The sequence below is a fragment of the Hevea brasiliensis genome, chromosome 16 (genome assembly GCF_030052815.1).
Source record: "Hevea brasiliensis isolate MT/VB/25A 57/8 chromosome 16, ASM3005281v1, whole genome shotgun sequence".
In the NCBI taxonomy this organism is placed as follows: domain Eukaryota; kingdom Viridiplantae; phylum Streptophyta; class Magnoliopsida; order Malpighiales; family Euphorbiaceae; genus Hevea; species Hevea brasiliensis.
The window spans coordinates 59,288,936-59,309,564 of NC_079508.1; the positions used below are offsets into that span (position 1 = coordinate 59,288,936).

At 33.8% G+C, this 20,629-nt stretch overlaps 4 protein-coding genes and 1 pseudogene across 6 annotated transcripts; 2 read left to right on the plus strand and 3 right to left on the minus strand.

Moving 5' to 3' along the window:
• The first annotated feature begins 3,491 nt into the window (after positions 1 to 3,491).
• On the plus strand, positions 3,492 to 6,020 carry LOC110645362 (protein RER1B). Of its 2 annotated transcripts, none has more exons than XM_021798492.2 (4): positions 3,492 to 3,649; positions 3,902 to 4,283; positions 5,392 to 5,572; positions 5,652 to 6,020. In XM_021798492.2, the coding sequence occupies exons 2-4, from the start codon at positions 3,943 to 3,945 to the stop codon at positions 5,700 to 5,702; spliced, it is 573 nt and encodes a 190-aa protein (XP_021654184.2). In that variant the 5' UTR covers positions 3,492 to 3,649; positions 3,902 to 3,942; the 3' UTR covers positions 5,703 to 6,020. The 2 variants fall into 2 exon arrangements, with proteins under 2 accessions (XP_021654184.2, XP_021654185.2); XM_021798493.2 differs by lacking the exon at positions 3,492 to 3,649 and adding an exon at positions 3,656 to 3,791.
• Positions 6,021 to 6,631: 611 nt separating this feature from the next.
• On the minus strand, positions 6,632 to 15,023 carry LOC110645361 (uncharacterized). 2 transcript variants are annotated; one of them, XM_021798491.2, is made up of 17 exons: positions 14,880 to 15,023; positions 14,669 to 14,764; positions 14,270 to 14,408; positions 13,703 to 13,873; positions 12,622 to 12,851; positions 12,416 to 12,507; positions 9,357 to 12,128; positions 9,111 to 9,221; positions 8,974 to 9,006; positions 8,526 to 8,703; positions 8,252 to 8,433; positions 7,892 to 8,028; positions 7,545 to 7,640; positions 7,286 to 7,355; positions 7,123 to 7,197; positions 7,004 to 7,049; positions 6,632 to 6,849 (listed from the first exon to the last, which is right to left on the minus strand). In XM_021798491.2, exons 7-17 carry the CDS (start codon positions 10,713 to 10,715, stop codon positions 6,788 to 6,790), a joined length of 2,349 nt encoding a protein of 782 aa, XP_021654183.2. In that variant the 5' UTR covers positions 10,716 to 12,128; positions 12,416 to 12,507; positions 12,622 to 12,851; positions 13,703 to 13,873; positions 14,270 to 14,408; positions 14,669 to 14,764; positions 14,880 to 15,023; the 3' UTR covers positions 6,632 to 6,787. The 2 variants fall into 2 exon arrangements, with proteins under 2 accessions (XP_021654183.2, XP_057993809.1); XM_058137826.1 differs by having other exon boundaries at positions 9,357 to 12,156.
• On the minus strand, positions 11,883 to 13,260 carry LOC110645342 (pheophytinase, chloroplastic-like). Its single transcript, XM_058138444.1, has 4 exons — positions 13,182 to 13,260; positions 12,622 to 12,851; positions 12,416 to 12,507; positions 11,883 to 12,156 (listed from the first exon to the last, which is right to left on the minus strand). Exons 1-4 carry the CDS (start codon positions 13,258 to 13,260, stop codon positions 11,883 to 11,885), a joined length of 675 nt encoding a protein of 224 aa, XP_057994427.1.
• LOC131168986 (uncharacterized) lies at positions 13,590 to 15,054 on the minus strand. Its single transcript, XM_058138445.1, has 5 exons — positions 14,880 to 15,054; positions 14,669 to 14,764; positions 14,321 to 14,408; positions 13,703 to 13,873; positions 13,590 to 13,611 (listed from the first exon to the last, which is right to left on the minus strand). Exons 1-5 carry the CDS (start codon positions 15,052 to 15,054, stop codon positions 13,590 to 13,592), a joined length of 552 nt encoding a protein of 183 aa, XP_057994428.1.
• Positions 15,055 to 16,723: 1,669 nt separating this feature from the next.
• Positions 16,724 to 18,614, plus strand: LOC131174679 (uncharacterized; annotated as a pseudogene).
• Positions 18,615 to 20,629: the final 2,015 nt, after the last annotated feature.

A 20,629-nucleotide genomic window follows, 5' to 3' on the forward strand; every position in this document is an offset into this window, starting at 1 on the left:
ACTGATCCTGAACTGGTAGCAACTGCTCTTCTACTTGAGCAGCTCTAGGCCTCCTACCCCTCCTCCTCGGGACAGGCGCCTCATCCTGTGCTGACACCTCGTCAGGCACATCTGGTTCTGGTGCAGTGGCAGCTCTTCTGCTTCTACGCATTTTCCTGAAATTCAGCAGCATTAGCCCACAAAATTCAAAACTGCACATTACACAGCTCTATAGACTCATATTTACACACAATATATGAAGCAGAGACTATAAGCAAAGATGACAATGCAAGATGAATACGGATCCTATTTTCCGCATGTGACTCCTAGTAGACTCTTTCTAACACTTTAGACAAACAATCCCTAAGAATCTAGAGCCTAAGCTCTGATACCACATTTGTCACGACCCAACCTATGGGCCCGACCGGCACTAGGACCTGGGCCAGCCTAAAGCCCCCGAGGCCTGTAGTAAACCTAACTATTCCTTAACCCAACTCTAAGGCCCATTTGGGCCCAATTTCAAGAATTCAATCGGACAGAGTCCGGCCATAAAATGGACCTTTCAAAAGGGAGTTTTTTACTCACCCAACCTGTAAACACATTATATAATCAATTGGGGAGCTCAGCTCACCCTCCACATACTCATACAATATAAAAATAAATGGGAGCTCAGCTCCCTCATCCAGTCCATCAACATGCATAAAATAATAAGTTTACAGGTTCAAAATAACAATTTATATTACAAACCCAATTCAAATAAATATTGCTAACACATGCAGAAATTCTAGAAATTTATAGAATTACACAAACATGAATAGACGACCTGCGAGGGAGAAAAGCAGGTTAACCTAAAAAATATCCTCCTGTGGCCTGGAAAAATATTGAACAGGAGTGAGCGTTCGACTTAGAGAGTAAAATATCAATTTTAACCATAATCTCTATTAACTATCTAAAGCTAATGCTCCCTGTAGAGTGAAATGCAACATCAGCAATAATTTCACATCATAACAGTAAAAAGGTAATTTGGAGCACTCACACACTCGATAATGTCAAACAATATATATATGGGAGCTGATCCCCTATACAGCTCTCTTAATCCAACCTATGCCAGCGAAGAACTCAGCTCGGACTTCCACTTAATAACCAAATCGGGGTCCCAGTGAAGAACTCAAGCCGTGTCTACCCCGAAGGATCGGGTCCTAGCGAAGATCTCAAGCCGTGTCTACCTGTTCTATCCATAGTCAACACCACATCACACGCACACCAACGCACGCACACTGCTCCAAATTACCATAACAACATCCATGGCACTTTAACAGTTATGAATGCAACATAAAACGTGCCTAGAGTTTAACTACATAGATACATACATATAAGTGATGCATGGGCATGCTTAAACATATAATAATATTGAAATTACAATTAAAATTAATATTTTACTCATAGACTTGACAGCGGTCACTGCGGTGACTGGGCGGAGGAAGAAGGCTGTCCCGACTCACCTGACAATTTTTTATTACAATCATTTAATAAATTTGACTCAATATGATTAAGAAAAAGACCAAAAACGTCATAAGTCGTGCCGAAAATCTGGCAGAGTTTCTCCTGTTCCTAGGACCTACCCAACCTGCAAAAGGGCTCAAAATACACTTCTATATTCACAATCCATATATCCATAACTCAATCACATCACACAGTCCCTCCTGGGCCCATCCAAACAGTCATCCATCATAATATGTAAAATTTCAATTTAGTCCTTATAATTAACTCTTTTTGCAAAAACTACCCAAATGAACTCTAAAAATTCTAAAACTTTGCCCTGCGGTCGTTAGCAATATTACTAGGCTAATGCAAAAAGAATCATAATTTTCTGAGCTATCACGAATATTTTACGAATTTTTAATCTCATTTAAGCACTAGAAAATTATGAAAAAGTAAGGTTTGGGTTTACCTATGCCAATTCCGACTTTGGGGATGCGCTCGAGACGTCTGACAATGGTGGGGTAGCCAAAACGTCGATCCAATTCGAAGACTTTTCCGGTAGTCGGTCTGTCTGACCAGAAATTCACAGACTCGGACAACTATCGAATTTCTGCGAATTGAAGATACCTACAAGAAGCCCACAACACGGGGGTTAGCACATAAATTTTACAGAATTTTCTAAACTCATTAAATGCTCGGAAAAATACTGCAAAATTTCGTGGGACCCACCGAAAAACGGTGTCAGAAAATTTCGAAATTTATATCGCCGCGAAGCTCTCGACGAGTGGAGCGCTTTGGTACTATTGGTTTTCTCGTGGGGTTAACAGTTTGCGAGAAATCTAGCCCAAAAGTCAAGATGGGTTAAAACTTCCCGGACAAAAATTGGACAAACTGCTCAATGGATTTCGGTGTTCTTGGTGTCTATGGAAAACTCTCGACGAGTAGATGGGTTTAGACACAAGACCCGGCTCGATTGGTGGCCGGATCGGCCGAGAAGATGAAGCAGTACGCTTGCGCGTCGCATTGCTTTGTGCGATGATTGCCAGCTCTCGTGGTCGCTGCGAGTGGGCGGTGGGAGGTGCGTCAGTGGTGGGGTGGCGGAGAGGCGGTGGCCGTGGTGGGGTGGGAGGAGAGAGAAAATGGGAGAGAGATAGAAGAAGGAGAACGCGCGCGGGAGAGGAAGAAAAAGGAAGAAGAAAGGCCGGTCCGATTCGATTGGTCCGATCCGGTTCTGTTTGATTCGGCCGGTTCGATTCAGGATACAAAATTTTAAATTTTTACTCTGTCTTGGGACAGAAAACGAAGTCTAAAAATTTCAAAAAAATTCATATACTCCAAATATATTTTTAGTTTTGCCACGTGGTCTTTAAATTAATTTTTAAAAATCATCAAAGTTTATATTTTTGAAAAATCGAACCCGATTTCTAAAATCAGAAAAATTTCAAATAATTTCCTAAAATTTCAAATAAAATAAAATATCAATATTTACCCAAAATAATAAATTTAAAAATTAGGAGTGTTACATTATTATATGATTCTTTGGTTCAATTCAAAATCCTCAAAAATCTTGCATAGCACTACTTGAAATTAATAAATTTTACATTTTCAATGCATATTAAATAGAAATATATTAGTAAGTTAATAAATAAATTACTAATTACAATTTTTTAAAAAACTAACATGAATAATAGTATGAATTGAAAAAGTAAAATTTTTAATAAAATAATATGGGTGGAGTATATATTAGAAAAAAGATTAGAGAAAATTTATTATTTTAACTATATTATTTATATTTTTTAATCCATATGAAAATAAAAACAAGTCTCATTTTTGTGGAAGGGAGGGAGGAGCATTTATTGATTAAATAGATTCATAAATTTTTAATATAATAATTTTTTAAAATAAACAATTAAAAATTATTTTTTTTGTGAATAACCGCTCGAGTAACTTAAAAAATTCCAAATATTCAAATTAAATGTTGTAAGTGTAATTTGAAAATATATATGAATAAGCAGACTAAAAAGTGAAAATATCGGAATGAATAAGCCCACAAAAACGACGACGTTCCGGTCCAAATAAGGAAAAATACAAAGGAGCCACCGTTACTGGATTGCGCCAATCGTAAATTCACTTTCTTCCTCGTTTGGCTTACCGGATAAAACCCTAGATGCTCTCAAGCATTTTTCTGGTATCTTTTTGTAACTATCTTTCACTTGGATTCTTAAACCCTCACTGGCTCGCAATCGCATGTCACTTGAATACAGTCACCATTATAGGAAATAAATATCGTTCAACGCTCTGTTTTGTTAGCTAGAATTTGTAGCATTGAGGTCAAAGTGTTTCTAGGTTTTATAGTTCTTGATGAGTTATCTTGACATCTTTTATATACCGCCTAATTTAATTTTTATACTTACCTTGTTCTTTAATGTTACTGAATTAGGGTTCATACCATTGGAATCTGAGCGGCAATTCTTAAATTTCATGGAGGGAGTGGGAGATGACAATGGGGCACCTCTTGCTAAATGGAGGAGTGATTTTTCGAGGGTATTTCAGTATTATCTTGATAGATCAACCCCTCATACAATGCGGAGATGGCTAGGAACTTTGGCTGTGGCAATGATATATGTTTTACGAGTTTACTATCTTCAAGGGTTTTATGTTGTTTCTTATGGTCTGGGGATCTATATTTTGAATCTCTTGATTGGTTTTCTGTCGCCCAAGGATGATCCTGAGCTTGAAGCTTTGGATGGAGCTTCCTTGCCTACCAAAGGTTCTGATGAATTCAAACCTTTCATTCGCCGCCTACCTGAGTTCAAGTTCTGGTAATTTGTTATTTTTGCCTTATCAATACGTGCTTTAATCTTTTCAAAATTATCGAGCTGTTCTTTTTCCTCTTTCTGAAATAAGTTTCCAAATACATTTACCTGTGGAACCTAGCATGTTTAGGATGCCAAACTTAAGCTTTTTGGCATGTGCATAATTTAGCATCTAACGGGCCTATTTGATCCCAAATAGTTGTTTATGCCGTTGGCTTGCATGTGACTTGTGCTCTTGGTGAAAGGGGAAAAGCATTTTGAAAATCCAGGTGTTAGGTGTTTTAGGAGGCTTTGTTCCAGTTTGCCAGAATTTAACCGGCTTTCTTGATCTCGGATGTTAGTCATCCCTTGGCATTCTTTTGTGCTTTGTACTATTGATGAAAAGGAAAAGGCTTGAGTTTTGGCAATTTCCGTGTCATTAGTTTCATGAAATTTTGGCAAATTAATTTCATCTACTTCTGCTAGCAATGTTAAGAAAGGAAAGATCTCTTGATTTAGTTTTGCTTGGATATTAACTTAGTATACTTCTATTGTCACAGACTGGGTGACTTACTGTTGATATTGAGGCTGTTGGTTCTAGCAATAATGTTAGGTCTTGTATAGATGTGCCAACCACCACCGCCACCCAACTTCCACCACCACTGCTACCACGAGTGAGATAATGTTATAAAAAGTTTAAAAAAGCAAATATTTGCCAAATATTTTTTTTGTTATCATTTTTTATTTATAAAAATAAAAAACCAATGAAAATCAATTTTTTAAAAGAGTAAAAAATAAAAAACAAAAAGTTGAACTAAACGCTACAAAAGTGGTTCTAGTGCTTTTCAACTTCATCAGTGCACCTCTTTTATCCAAATTAATGAAAATCAGTTTTTAGGAAGTAAAAGTAAGCTAAATTGAAACAAATGCACAAAAGTGTTTACAGTGCCTTTCAACAACTTCATCAGTGCAACTCATTATGTCTAAATCCTCTTATTGACATTATAGATTTTGTGATTTTTTTTTTTTGTTGGTTTGGGGGGGGGGGGGGGTGGCGGTGTAAGGTTCTTTTGGGCATATGTTACTGTTTAAATTGTGGAAATTTTCTGAATGTATTGTTTCATCATGGTTTCAGGTATGCCATCACAAAAGCTTTTGTTGTGGCTTTTCTTTTGACCTTCTTCTCTGTATTGGATGTACCTGTTTTCTGGCCGATATTGTTATGTTACTGGATTGTTCTATGTTTCCTTACAATGAAACGCCAAATCCTACATATGATCAAGTACAAATATGTCCCTTTCAATATTGGAAAGCAGGTGAGTTAGTCAAATGTATGGTTAGATTTGCAATATTTTATTTGTTCATTTATCAATAGTTATCCTTTGATTTTGACAGAGGTACGCTGGTAAGAAATCAACTCCAACTAGCAGCACAGCCACAGACTGAAAGCCGCAGAACTTCTAAATAAGGCAGAAGTAGGCTGCAGATCTAAGCATGAGACATTTCAAACAGATGAGATACTGCAGAGTCAGCAACTTCAACAGTTGTCACTTTTAGAAACTTTATGCTAGTGACAGTGTTATCGAATTTGTGCAACTTTTGGGACAACCGACTCACTTTTGGCCTGGGCTGCTTATTGTGTATAGCTAACAAAATACAATCATTGGTAGACATAATGTTCATTGTGCATACTTGTTGGATGAAAATTCTGTATTTGATATGACATCACAGCTATATAGTGAACACTCTGGCAGCTTTTAGATATGATCTTGCATAAATTGTCTACTCTATCTTTCTGAGGGAGTTCAATTTTAATATACTACTTGCCAAATTATGGCTGTGAGGAAATGAAATCTTAATCTTATCAAATGTGATAACTGCTTCTTTGCACTCGTAGTATCAAAACTATGGCTGAATGTGTGAGAAGTTGGACTGAAACATTGAAGCTGAAGGTCTTGCATGTTGATATGAACTCTTGGAGTGAGCAAAGTATCAATAAGTGTGCTCGGGAACATTGATGAACATTAATATATTACTAATGAGCATTGAGCTCGGTTGCTAATGAGCATTGACTTAGTGGTACTGAATTGTCTCTAAGATGAGAATCCAAAATGATGGTACCAAAACTCATCCCAAATATGTGCTTTCTGGTATGAAACAATTCCAAAGTTCAGTAAACGTGTTTTTGGCATTGTAGTATGGTGCAACCAAGCTATTCTGAAAAACGTAAGTCAACAAATATATAAATTTTAATCAAAAAGGACTTTGACATAAGCATCAGATGTTACTGTACCCAGATGCTTGGTGATGGAAGAGCAGTCTGCTGGATCTTTCACTTATTTGCGATGAATCATATCCCATCGAAGGCAACAATGGATACAAGTATACTGTGTATTGATTATCTCCTTTCATCTTTTAAAAAAGCAAAAGAAACTGATATAGTTTCAATTCTGAGCAGTTTTATAGCAGTATTACCTAAACATAGCTTTATACGCATGTAGAAAGGGATTCCAAAACCAGCTCCATGTAAATCACTCATACTGACAGTTGCTAGAGCTCTTTCTGTGTATGCTCATGAACTTGGCCACAAATTCTGCAGACAGAAGTGTCAGTCAACTACCAAGTAATAGTGAGTGCTTCGGATTAAATTCCTTGCACATAGGTAATGTTAAGTTTGGATTTTTCTTTAGAATTATAAAATGGACGTGGAAGTATCATTTTCTTTTAGAGTGGTTTATTCATTTTACCTTCTAATTTGAGCAAAGCACTTGTTCCTGTTGGGAGCCTCTTATCCTGTTAACAATAACCTTGAGTCACTTTCATATCCTTGACAGGCTAAAGAATCTGAAGGGACAACAGAACTTACATAATATCCATGCCAATAATAAAGCTCCCTTCTTGAACTGGCCTCCACTCCTTTAAGGAATTGTCCGACGAGATTCTGCTTGTTGGATTCATAACGCTATCAGAATGTAATTATTGGTGAATGATAATATGAGAACTTCCATCTTACGTATCAATTACATTACCAGAAGAATCAATTCGGGGTGCACAAAATCCAAAAGAAGCTTTTGAAGCTTTCCGCGTACTGAAAACAATCTGTCAAATCCATCGACGTGGAAAATTATCAGATATTTGAGTTCTATCATTTCGCATCCATGCTTTAACTTCAAGGATCACTCTTGTTCCCAGAAGTATGTTCCACAGTAAGCATGCCTCTTCCCAAAACTTTAGTCCTCCCCCATTCCTATAAGAAATAGAATTTGAACAAATGCAAAGAAAGCGTACCTCTTAGGTGATGGATCTGTTAGGATTTCTGTTGCAAGTTCTACTAAGACCTCTTCCCATCCAAATGGAATTGGTTGATCATCAGCAAAAGGATAGCTGCACAGCCAAATTCATAAAAATATAATTAATTTGTGACTATAGCCATCATCATTATTATTGTTGTGGTGCAGGTATATTGAAGTTAGGATGCCAATGACAATGAGGCTTTGGTCTTTCAAACCTATTTTGGAATAGACCAATTCTGGCTAGTCACTTAGTTGTAATTGTCATGATTTCTATCTCTTGACAAAAAAGAAGAAAGAAAGAAAGAAAAATTTAAGTTAGGATTTCTTTAGTCAAATTCTTACTTGTGTGCTTTGCATGCTTCAAGAGCCATGATTGCTTTTCTCAGGTTCTGCTTTGATTTGGCAGCAATCCTAGCTGCAAAGTTCATAGGTAGATCAAAGTCCTCTTTTCTGGCTATCTGAATGAGAACCTCCATGATCTGGGAAAGTAGAGGTTGAATCAAGAATTGTGAATTAATAAAGGTTTCAGTAAGACATAATTTGAGAAACATTTATTCACTGATAGTTAGGACTCTACAGAAGAAAGCAGCAATCCCATACATGGAAACAGCCGTTCCTGCTAATAGTTTATCAATCCATTTAATCATATGCATAGAAGTACAATCAATGAACCTTATAAACCGAAATCAGCGGATTACTTACTTCATGAGTTACTGGAGCATCAACTTCAATAACTTTGCAGCGATTCTTCACTGATTCTGGGATGTCTACATCATCTTCGCAGCACAGTATGACTTTACAAGCATCTGTATAACAGTCCATTATCCATTTTATCAAGTGCTGAATGTTCTCTGTTGCTTTGTCAACCTGGTAAAGAACTAGCACTGAAATTAAGTAGGCACTGTGTTAGATTCAAGTGGCTGAGTTCAGCCGTTACGTAAGAAGTGAATCATGTGCTTATGCTAGAAGAATTGACCTCTATAATCTGGCTTAAAATTAACTTTGCTGACTTCAGGGACAATAGCGTAGGTGTTGCTTATTTCCTTTACAATACCCATTAGTGCATATTTAGCATTTGGTTCCAAGTTCACATTGAGCTCCACATGGTGAACACTGTATGTTGCTGGAACAGCTACTTGCATTTCCCTTTTTTCCTGCCAGCATAAGATTACACAATATTGATTTCCGATAACTTCAGACATATAGAAAAAGTTGGTTAAATGTTATGCTATTGTTACTTATTAAGAAGAATGTTGATTGATTTTTTAGTGTTTTAGATCCACCAACATAATATTTTATAACTATTCATTTATATTTGTAGGTAATTGTTTATGCCACTAGCTTAAAAAAAAGGATTGAATTCCTGGAAAAATAAATATTGCAAAGAAAAATGATTAGGGAAAAATAATGAGAGTAAAACATACCTGAACCTGGAAATATCTTAAATCATGAGATATCTGCAAGAAAAAAATTGTTCATTCTGTCAGCTTAAGAACCCACAAATAATATTGTAGGGAGAGAGATTTTCTGAAGTTAGTATCATTTGCCGGAAAGAACATACATTTCGACAAGCGTCACCAAATATTTCGTATAGAAGAGCCATTGCTAGTGATCTTTTTCCAGCACCAGATGGTCCCTTTAACAAAATATGCGGAATATTACCAAGAGATACCTGCAGTTACACAAAGAAATTGAATTAATAAGGCCCGCAGTTAAAAGCTAATAAAGGAAAATAACATATAACATATCAATTTTAGAGTAATCAGGCTAAGAGGACGAAGCAGTTCTAAATCCTGGTTTAACTTACAAGTTGCTTAAGAAGTTGAGCTTCTTGTTTGTGGCATGTAAATCCATTCAGAGAACATGGTTGATGTTTATCAGCCCAAAACTCTCTCAAGCTTTCGACCACGAATGCCTTCTCGATGAATAAATCTTCATCAAAATGTTGTTTTTCAGGTGATCTTGAGGTCCTGCAAGGTCCCCCTCTCATACAAGAAAACCAAACACTTGATTGACTCTTCTTTCTGCTTGCTGCGAATTTTTTCCAGCTCATACTTGTCCTACTCGTATCGCTTATCTTACTGCTTTCAGTGCTAAACTTGCCACTACTCTGTCCACTTGCAGCCGAGCTGGAAATCATAGTGGATCGTGAACCAGAACTCATCAAAGATCTTGGTAAGTTATGTTCAATATTATCGTTAGTTGTGCTCAGCTGTTGAAGTGCGGGATCCATCTGGGGAAACCTTGTGGGCCTTGGGATCAGAATAGCTCCATTATTACCATTTTTTGGCAAGCCATTCTTCTGCCTCATCAAGGCTGTATTCTCGCGAGAAAAGAAGATGTCACCAGGAGAAATAGACTCTGTGCTTTCAAAATTTGAAGCACTAAGCATGGCACTTCTAGACATCTTAATATCAGCTACCATCTCATTTAGTTCACCAACAGAAGGCGTGTTTCTGTGAGAAGCTTCTCTCTCCCTTTGTTTACTAGTCATGCTCCTTGGCAAAGGTGATGGGGTTCTCTCCCCCTTTTGCTCCCTGTGACCATGATCATTTTCTTGGTCCTTCTCTTTGGCTTTTGTTCTAGGTGCAGTTACCGATCTATGACTATGGGCTGATCTCTCGCTCATTCTACTAACTTCACCGAATTTTGAGAAGGAACCCCTTTCCTCTGTGTTAGGAGTTTTACGATTTTTCCTTATGCTAGAGCCTATAATCTGATCATTGTTACACATATCATGCTCCTCTCTTCCAGACTTAAATGGAGAAACCTGCCTTCTATGCTCAGATTTTGAGAAGGGACCAACATTTCTACGAACTGAAGCTGGTGAAATAGGTCGACCATCTTCTTTTCGCGTCCTGTACGGTGACTTGCTGGTGTTTCTCCTCCGGACTGGGCTGGCCATAGAGTCCCTTTTAGGAGAAGAATCATAAAATTTTGAAGAAAAATTCCCGTTATGTCTCATAGGACTAATGTTTCTTCTTAAATCCAAATCCATCTTTGGATTCGGAGGACCAACTATACTGCTGTTATTCTGATCACATAGAGGACTTTCTTGCCAATCAGTTTCTGTATCAGAAGGTTCATATCCGCTTCGCCTTTGCTTTGAGGAATTAGCAGAGAAAGGCTGAGAGGCTCTGCCATATCTCAATGCGTTATTCTCCATTGAACCAATTGTTCTTGTGAGTCCTGTAAGTGGTAAAACTCTTTGTACAGCCTTTTCTAAAAGTCCAGGAATCGAAAGAAGACGAAAGCTTTTGGAGAATCTAAGGAAGATAAAGGAAGCATTTGAGAAAATGGAGAAACATGCTTAAATTTTAAGGATACGATGGTTACAAAGTTAGAACATCGGTGAAGACAATGCTCGGTGTGGGTGATGGATATTCTATCCAGCCCAAAGTTACAAATTCCAAGTGCTAGTTTGTTTTTCGCTTCCGTTAATTTCTAAGCTGATCATCGAGGATGCTTTGTCGCTTCGTCCCCTCTCTATATTCCACTGCTTGATAGTTTGTTTTGTCTAATTTTGGCCAATTTTCCATCTTTCTTTGCTTATTCTATTTCATCAATTATGAAGTGAAAATTGACACAATCCTCACAAATGAGACTACTGTAGTTGTGAAAATTGCAGGCAATGGATGAATTCATTTCTCAGTGATAGCACATCTTGCTTCGTGATAAAGCTCATAAGCCCCAGCCCTAAGAAGCCTCAAATTAGAAAAAAAAAAAAAAAAAGTCTGCAGGATTTTCTTTAATTCCGTATAAGCCCTTTTTTGCTATAATCTTTTTAACCTGCAACTCAAATCGCGTAAATGAAATTTCATGGGAATATTTGACAAGCCACATACTTGCATCAAAAAAAAAAAAAAAATCCACATTAGTTGAAAACAAAATATAGAACTTTTAGAAAGAAAAGATCATGATCATCGATACCATAAAAACGTAAATTTCTTTACCGGTAAACCATTTCCTCGTGACTCATTACAACTTGTAAATATTCAAAAATCAACATTCAATTTGTCAATACGAGAGAATATAAGAGAAGTTTAACATCCAACTATGATATCACAACGCAAGAACTTACAAGAGGAGTTTTAAGAAATTCAAGGACTCAATTGATAACGAAATAAAGAAAAAAAAAAAAGTCCATGAAAATGATGGCCAACTCTCTTAAAATTTTTGTCTTCTGCCTGAAGGGGTCCATGATGACCATATCTTACAACTATACTTGTAATGAAAGCTTTCATATTTTTATCAATAAATATGCAATTAATTTACAAGCAATACCTCAAAGCAGATGTTTGTTGGCAGTATTGCAGTAAAATTTTGAGTATTTCTACAGTGTCTGGATAGAGGCTCGTGGTGTTACAGACGACAACCAATCAATTAAAGCTTTATTAACAAGCCCTGGAACTTCATCATGCGGGCAGTGACCAGCCTGTAAGTTCACAAGAGTAGTATTTGGATAAAACTCCTTGATTCGATTAGCCTTGGCAGGACCAACCCATGGATCTAAGTCATCCCACAGCAATAACAATGGGCATCTCAGTTGGCTTAAGGCACTATCTAAAGTGTATTTGCTCTGATTCAACATGAACCGAGTCATTAATCTGCAGAACAAGACTAAGACAGCATCATCAGCAAGATTGTCTGAACAGTGACTGTGAATTACTAATTTTATGGATTTTGACACACTATTTACAGCATTTCCCTTATAATAACTATCAATATGACTATATTAATCATATTGAACGAGCAAATGGGACACATCTAGTCTTTTGAAAAGTTTTAATGCATGAACTAGATGTGTAGAAAAGCCAATGTAGAATATCTCTTTTCTGAATGAGATGATTGTAGTCACACATGTACCTGTAATAAACTTCTCCAGCATTGGGATCAGCTGCTGGTCTTGTAATTGATTCTACAAGATAGTTATCCACATTGGAAGTATTTATATACACCTGCAAATCCAAGTTATAGATATGTTGTTAGGTATAAAACAAACTCCCTGCTCAGAGAAATAATTCATGCGTAAAACAAGGAGCCCTAGTTAAATTCGGGATCAGATGACTTACACTCTTTAATACAGATTCAATGCGAGCTGGTTGCTTTGCTTGCCAAAACAAAAATCCAAGAACTACACGCTGGAAAATTTCCTTCAGCGGCTTCAGGACAAATTTCTGTAAGATTGATTCTTCAGACTTGTTGGATTCTGCATTTGGGTTTCCAAACTGTCCAGCAGAATTTAGTAACAACTTGTTCATGCAACCCCACTGCTGCAACCCAAGTTGTAAACCCTCCAAGGCTGAAAATTACCATGAGTTAATATGGTGCAAACACTGAAAAGATTAACCGTTACATGTTCTTTTATCATTATAAAACAAATCCACATTTTCTTGTCTATGCATATATAACAGGTTCTTTTCTCGCCAAATAGAACGTTATAAAGCAATTGAAATTCCATCAGCAAATTTTCACATTCTAGTGTTTAAACTTTAAAGCAAACAAGGGCAATTGGATCAAATTTATACTCTAAGCATGCAATGCAAATTCTAAATGTAAAAAATATTCTCTACATTTGCTTAGAGTGCCCATTTAGGATCCTCCTGTTAAGCATTTCAAACAACGTATTTACCCACAGACCATGAGGCAAAAACCTCATGGAATGCCCTATGTGAATGGATGTTACAATGGTATGACCACACAAGAGCCATGGTACTAAGATACGGCATGAATTGAATGGGCTGCCTCTAAGATTAAGGGGCTAAGGACTGTAATGCTTATACCCCCATCAAAGTAAAAGAGGCACAAGACCATTTCAAAAAGCCTTATAGTGACTTAGAGGAGAGAGAAAAACTGGGTGATGTTAATAATTTTATTGGTTGCTGTTATAGGGTTAGAGTAATATCAGCACTCAAAAGGAAAACATGAATTTTGGAGCAGAGAAAATATAAAAATCACTAGAATTGCATCGTAGCAAAAACAAATTGCGAGATCAGACTGCAAACTACAATTTAAAGAATCTCAATTGCCTTTCTCTTTATCAGCATGTCGAAACTAGATTCCTAATAAAGCAAAAGTAGTGCATAATTATTGAATTATCACAAATAAAAAGAAAATTCAATAAACATCCACAGCTTATTCTTGAATATTTACCTGTTTCCCACTACAACTGCTGGCTCTTTCACAATTTCCTTCAAAAAATCTACCACTTGATCCCTCCGTACCATGGCATCATACTCAATAATTGCTTTCTCGCTCCATCCAAAACCTAGCAAGTCTAAGGCATAAACCTTATATCTTTTGGCCAACTCAGGTATGTTGTATCTGTGAACATGCAAGAGGAAAAAAAGTCCTTCAAAGTTTAAGACATAGCAAATCATGTTTCATAACCAACAAACAAAAAATTCTAATCACTCGTGTCAAACTAAAAACCATGACAATAGGACATTTTATTATTATTATTTTTTTTTTCTGAATTTCAATTATTTGCACTTGAAAATGCTTTGATGATTAAATTTATTGTTCTATTGCATTTTGCTTCAAGTATATAATTCACTATGTATCAAAGTTTCTATTCAGTAATTGGGTGACTATCTCTTTAATATATATATACACATAGTATTGATATTGCCTAAGCTTCACAAAATGACTCCAATAATGAATAAAAAAATAGGTGCAGAGACATTTATTAAATCAAAGATGAGTGAAAAATCGAAGTACCTCTAATGAAATGCAGAAGCACCAAAACCATGAATGAGAACGATAGGAAACCCTTCTCCTTGCACTACATAATGTATTTTGTGACCCCGCCATGTCCAATAATTGTAGCCTTCTGGCTTGTATGGCAAGCTCTCAAGCCCTGAAAAAAAATGTCCAGCTTAATCAAATTGCTCTCAAGTGAGCACATGATATGCAGAGATGTAAGAATCAAAACTGTTAGTGACGATGACACGGCTTTCTGTAAGGAAAACAAATACAAATACCGTTAGTCAATGAGATTTTAGGCTAGCTAATCAACTACGAAAGTGGCGTCAAATTAGATGAAGATTTTTCTGTATTTGACCCAAAAGGAAAGGCTAAAATACACAAAAATTGAGTAGCTAAATGGCAAAAACTGACCTTTAACAGGTTCACTGAGAAGAACCCATGACTGAAACCCCAGAAGCCACAATTCCTTTGAAAGCAAAACTTTCCTGTTCATTACGCATTTGCTTCCTTCAAGCCAAAAAAGGGGGGAAAAAAGGGAAAGGGCAATAAATAAAAAACCCTCCCAATTCAATTAAAAGATTGATAAGAACCCAAAAAATTGAGAGAAGTTTAAAAAGCTTACTGTATTGAGCTAGTCTGGTAGGTGCAATAAATCTGGTGTTGGTTGAACTGAAGGGCTGTGACTTAAGCGGAGGCGACAAGGGACATGAAGGAGACACTGAACCCACCCTAAAACCATAAACTAATCCTTGAAGCTGTAAAAAAGGAACACGAATTCTTGCAAAAGCAAAGCGCATTACTGCTTTATATATAAAACTTTAAGGATTTCTGAATTTGTGTGGTCGGCGTGCGTTTGGAGTTGCGGCTGCCTCCAAGCCAGAAACCCACCTGACATGTTAGTAATTATTAATTAATTAATTACAGTAATAATTGAAACAGTTGAATTAAAAGAAACCCAAAAAGCAGTTGCTTCCAAAAACCAGAGAAAGACTATTGTTTTTTCCATTTTAATCAAAAGATTGTATCTTTTCCCCTACAGCGATTCGCCATCAATCTACAAAAGAAAACCGGTTCACATCCAGAAAGATAATGATTAATGAAGAATGTACAAGTGATCCAACAATGGAAACATTGAAGAAATAGAATAAAGTGATTAGAAGAATAACAGGAGCAGTTGATTCTGTTGGCATCAGAGTATCAAAGAGGAATTCAGAAGGCTACTATTCATAAAATTTTACAACAATTCAATTGAATTAAATTGATTTATTTTTTATTAATTTTTATATTTAAAATGAAAATTTTAATTTTTTTAATTTAAAAAATCCTTTATTTAAAAAAAAAAATTGTATATTTTTACACGGACTTGGCATGAATCAATGGACTTTATTTAATTTAACTAAATTGGAATTTTAATATATGTTCTGATTAAATAACTTATCAATAATGCTTTGCGGATCGATTTGATCCGGATCAAGAGGGTTAGAATGGTGTTTTCACATATTAATTACATTAATTAGATAATTACCATTATAATAAGGGTAATTTTTTGAAAAATGAAATTTAAAAGTCAAAATTTATCTTGATCATGGAGCAATATTTAATTACAATAATTATTCCCAATGCAAATAACTTCATTAAATTCAATAGCTGCTAGTGTTGAATTAATATAATTACAGCACTCATCATTTATTCATACTTATTAAATAAATATAATACAAGAACAAAAACTCAAATTACGTTCATTATACTAACTTTTCATAAGCTGAAAAGTTTGAGAATTAGAAAACTTGTTTTATTTGCTCTATTAGCCAAAAAAGAGAGGAGGGAAAAAGAGAGAAAGAGGTGGCAGCTACAATTTATGCAGAAAAAAAAAAAAAAAGGAAAGTAAACAAACAGAAGATAAGAGCATTAGGTTAGGATTTGTGAGATAGTATGTTTGTCTTATTGACTTTATAAATTTAATATATGTCAATTCAATTTGATTTTTATTCTTTGATTTTTTTTCTCTAAAAATCAAATAAAACCAAACAACTTAATAAAGTGAATCGAATTACTTCATAAATTAAATCAAAATTTTAAATCTGTTTGATTTGGTCAATTATTTCAATTTAAATTGAATTCTACTAACCCCTAATAAATGGTATATAAAATAGAGATATAAAATAGCTAATCACATTTTAATTATAGAGATAAAATACTTTTGGCATATATAAATTGAACTATATTGTATAAACATATTAGTTATACATACATTAGCATTATATAATTAATTCATTACACTATAATGTATGCTAATTCAATATAAAATTGTTGTTTATAATTCAATTAGAGATTAAATAGCATATGGCATTTATAAATTGAAGCATGGATTGCAATCATGAATTATAAAATCTTATTTAATTCAATGAGATAGTATATATGGCTCTACATTTATGAATTAAACCATATCTTATAAATATATCAGTTATGCATACATTTGCTTCATATAATTATCACATTGCACTGTAATGTATGCTAATTCTATATAAAATTGTTCTTTATAATTCAATTATAGATTAAATATTATATCGCATTCATAAATTAAAGCATGTATATAAATCATATTTAATTCAATTAGATAGTATATGGCTCTACATTTATAAATATATTTATAAATATATTAACTATGCATACATGTGTTTCATATAATTAGTATATTGGACTATAATATATACTAATTTTATATAAAATTGCTCCTTACAATTCAATTAGAGATTAAATAGTATGTGACATTTACAAATTGAAGCATATATTGCAATAATTAGGTGTAAATCATATTTAATTTAATTAGATAGTATATGGTTCTACATTTATAAATTTAAAACATATCTTATAAAAAAATTCTGTTAGAGAATAAATAGTTAATGGTTTTCATATATAATTTAATTAGAGATATAAAATCTTTTTGGCATATGTGAAATGAACTATATCTTAAAATTATATTAGTTATGCATATATTTATTTTTAAGATTCACGCATATATATATTCATACATTTATCCCTTATATATATATATATATATATATTTGTATGTATGTATAGATTCATATATTCTTAATATATTATAATGTATTTAATTAGCACCATTGAATAAGTAATCAGTAGAGCATTAATATGTAAATAAGAAAGCAATAAGTTATTTCTTGAAAATATAAAATGCATTTTAGAGGGAAAAGTTTTGTTGCTACTTTCCCCATTTAATGTGTTAGGGCTATAATTGTAATTTCATTTAGTTTTAGTGCATTAATAGAAGCTTGAAAAATATAAATTATGGAATTCCAATAATATCCCCATTTGATCCGGATCAATTTGATCCATTTAGCATCACTCATCATTCATAAAACAAATATATTTTTTTCCCTTTTTTTTTTACCAGGAAAACAATATAATAAACAATAATTAATTATACACCATTTTTTCAGCATTTCTCTAACTTTGTTGTAAATGTAAGACACAATACCCTCTTCCACTTGCTGATTTTGGGTTTCGGAATTCAACCAAATAAGCTCCGCTTATTCCAATTTCGGTTTCAAATTCCATACGGTGTTTTCACTTGGCACCAAGCTCCGGAGTGTAACATTGCGAGTGCCTGGGGTGCCAAAGACTTGTGACCGTGGTGTTGTTAAGCTGGCTTGGAGCGAAGCAGAAACATCTAAAGAAGCACGTCGAGTGGTACAATTCAAGAGGGATTAACGCTATTACATTCGTTGTTGGAGTGGGAGAGTTGCTTTGGTTTGATTTGGGGGAGAGAGTTGAGAAGCGGGTAACTGCATTGGCAAATGAGTTCATTTCGTGGGTTTCAGAGAGACAGGAAGATGTAGAACACGATGTTTGGTTTTTCACACTTTTAGTAACACCGGTTGTTTTGTGTAGGTTGATTAATTTTGTTGATATATTGGTGTTGTCTTGCGCAATATTTTTATTTTTGTTCTTGCAATTCGGGAGATGGTTTTCTTTCTTCTTCTTCACTGACAGGTATGGTTACATTCTCGACATTCTGCAAGGTAGAGAGGACCTAAAGGAGAAGATCAAAGAATGTGTTGTTGATTCAGGAGGAGGACAGCCCTTAATCCCAATGTTTTCTTTGTTATGGCTTGTTGAATTCAATGATTATCTGATAATTTTACTAATACAATTGAAAATATAGATGCATTTAATTAGAAAACACAATGAGGTTTGGCACATTCTTGTTTCATTTCAGTCCATAGAGTTGCTGATCAAGGACCAGAGAAAGACAGGGAGAAAAGAACTATCCTATAATTTTGAGTCATCCCCTATTGTGGATCACTACAGAACTTTCCCCGATATGAGTGCCTGATAATTTCTTGAAAGGGTATTTCGCGGTAGCTAAGCAGACATAACTTTTGCAAAGGCATCTTATTTACGTTAAAACGTCATTTAGGCTTCGTATCCGCCTCTAGGGTGGTATAGGAACTTGTTCAATTGAAGTTTTAGAACGAAATCAATAGGGCATGTTCTATCCGTTCCTAATACCATTCATCTCTACAGAGTAATGGACTTCAATGTCAATTGCCTGTCTAATTTTTTGTATTGACAACCACTACAGGTGGTTGCTTGGGACAAATCTTAAGGGATAGGTCACCCAATTGGGTGGAGCTCTGTTTTTTATAACGTTTGTTAATGCTAGCACCGCTGCAATAGAATCTATTGAAGGTAAAATTTCGTAGAATTCAATAACCGTTTTCCCCCCTGTGAATGAATGCTCTGGCGCTTGGATCGATGTGGGTTCTTGTGATGCTATGGAATTCCATATTTGGAGTTGCTTCATACGAAAATTTTCAAAATTATAACAAGAATAGTCAGCATAAAAATGTCGAGTTGTTCATTTTTTTTTTTTAATTCAATTGTTTTGTTTGAGTAGTTGTAGATGTGTTTGGTTAGTGGTTGACAAATGGTTAGTGAAGGAATTAAGCATGCTTGATTTGCAATTCATTTGCAGATCAGAGGTTGGATGGTCAATTGAGGAGTGAATCAAATGTTGTTGTTAGTATTTTTTTTTTATTGTCCTTAAAATTATTAATTTATTCTTATATAATATAAAATTAAATATATCCATTTAATCATAAAAAAAAATCTATCTTTATAATTTTAAAATCAAGTCATTTAATCATTCACATTTTAATAAACTTATAAATTAATCTCTAAAATTCTGTTAATTTTAGTTAAAATAATCAAATTGCTTTTAATTTTATTTTTAATTTTAAAGTATTTTGGCCATTGAAATTTTATTTTATTAATAATTTAATTCCTAAAATTTATTTAAATCTATAATTTAATCCTATAGTTTTAAAATAACAAATTCAATCCTTATTATTTTAGTAGGCTTATAAGCTGCCGTTAAAATCATCGTTACTTTATCTGTTAAATTTAATAAAAATGATAAAAATATCTTTAAATTTATTTTTAATAAAAAATAATTTAACTTTTAAAATTTTATTTTATTAACAGTTTGCATCTACATTTATATTTTTTTTTCTTTTTTTAATATATAATATGATATATGAAAATATTATAAATTGATATATGGATATATATGTAATTATTTATATATAATGAAAATAATAACCAAATAAATAGAATTTGATAAAATTATAAAGAATTATTTGTTAATAGTTATAGTTTTAAGGATCAATTTATAAAATATGTGGATAATTTTATAATTATCTAAAATTTTTAAGATTATTAAAGCAATTAATTTATTTTTTTAATAATTATAATTTAAAAGTAATTTTTTTTTTAATTTAATGAAACCTGTATTTTAAAAATATTAAGATTAAATTGTTAATAAAATAAAATATTAATAAAATTTTTTATAACAAAAATAGAATTAAGAACATTTTAATATTTTTACAAAAATTAATAATAATTTATGAAATTCTATAAACTTATTAAGATGTTAATAATTAAATTAATTAATTTAAAATTATAAAACTAAACTATATATTTAATCAAATTTTAAAGATTATTTTTTAGTTTATCCTTCTTTATTTTATCCACCCCCTCTTTCCCATGCTCTCTCACTCAGTACGCCAGCTTTCATTGCATGTTTATTTGACATTAAAGTTATAAGGTCAAACTTACTTTTTTAATAAAAATATTATTTTAAATACTCAACTCAACTAATCATTTATCTCAAAAATTTATTGGGGTTGACTATATAGATTTTCTTTCTCCACTCTAAACAATTTTAGGTTAAATTCTAAGAAATGTATAATACTTTTAGGTCATGTTAATAATACTCTCCTCCAAGTCAGTTTATGTCTACTTTTTCTTTTTTTTCTATTATCTAACTCAATGTGCTATATTTATCCA

What these genes read in the sequence shown, in the direction of transcription:
- LOC110645362 (XM_021798492.2), top strand. Translation starts at nt 3,943, where the DNA reads ATGGAGGGAGTGGGAGATGACAATGGGGCACCTCTTGCTAAATGGAGG. An exon ending in CTACCTGAGTTCAAGTTCTG is followed by an intron (nt 4,284 to 5,391) that starts GTAATTTGTTAT and finishes TCATGGTTTCAG; the next exon opens with GTATGCCATCACAAAAGCTT. An exon ending in CTTTCAATATTGGAAAGCAG is followed by an intron (nt 5,573 to 5,651) that starts GTGAGTTAGTCA and finishes TGATTTTGACAG; the next exon opens with AGGTACGCTGGTAAGAAATC.
- LOC131168986 (XM_058138445.1), bottom strand. Translation starts at nt 15,054, where the DNA reads ATGCGCTTTGCTTTTGCAAGAATTCGTGTTCCTTTTTTACAGCTTCAA. An exon ending in TCTCAGTGAACCTGTTAAAG is followed by an intron (nt 14,409 to 14,668) that starts GTCAGTTTTTGC and finishes ATTTTTTTTCAG; the next exon opens with GGCTTGAGAGCTTGCCATAC. An exon ending in GCAGTTGTAGTGGGAAACAG is followed by an intron (nt 13,612 to 13,702) that starts GTAAATATTCAA and finishes TTGCTTTATTAG; the next exon opens with GAATCTAGTTTCGACATGCT.
- LOC110645361 (XM_021798491.2), bottom strand. Translation starts at nt 10,715, where the DNA reads ATGGAGAATAACGCATTGAGATATGGCAGAGCCTCTCAGCCTTTCTCT. An exon ending in TTTTAAGCCAGATTATAGAG is followed by an intron (nt 8,434 to 8,525) that starts GTCAATTCTTCT and finishes ACTTAATTTCAG; the next exon opens with TGCTAGTTCTTTACCAGGTT. An exon ending in TGCTTTGCTCAAATTAGAAG is followed by an intron (nt 6,850 to 7,003) that starts GTAAAATGAATA and finishes TTCTGTCTGCAG; the next exon opens with AATTTGTGGCCAAGTTCATG.
- LOC110645342 (XM_058138444.1), bottom strand. Translation starts at nt 13,260, where the DNA reads ATGGCTCTTGTGTGGTCATACCATTGTAACATCCATTCACATAGGGCA. An exon ending in TTTTGCCTCATGGTCTGTGG is followed by an intron (nt 12,852 to 13,181) that starts GTAAATACGTTG and finishes GGTAATTTTCAG; the next exon opens with CCTTGGAGGGTTTACAACTT. An exon ending in TTGAATCTGTATTAAAGAGT is followed by an intron (nt 12,508 to 12,621) that starts GTAAGTCATCTG and finishes TTGGATTTGCAG; the next exon opens with GTGTATATAAATACTTCCAA.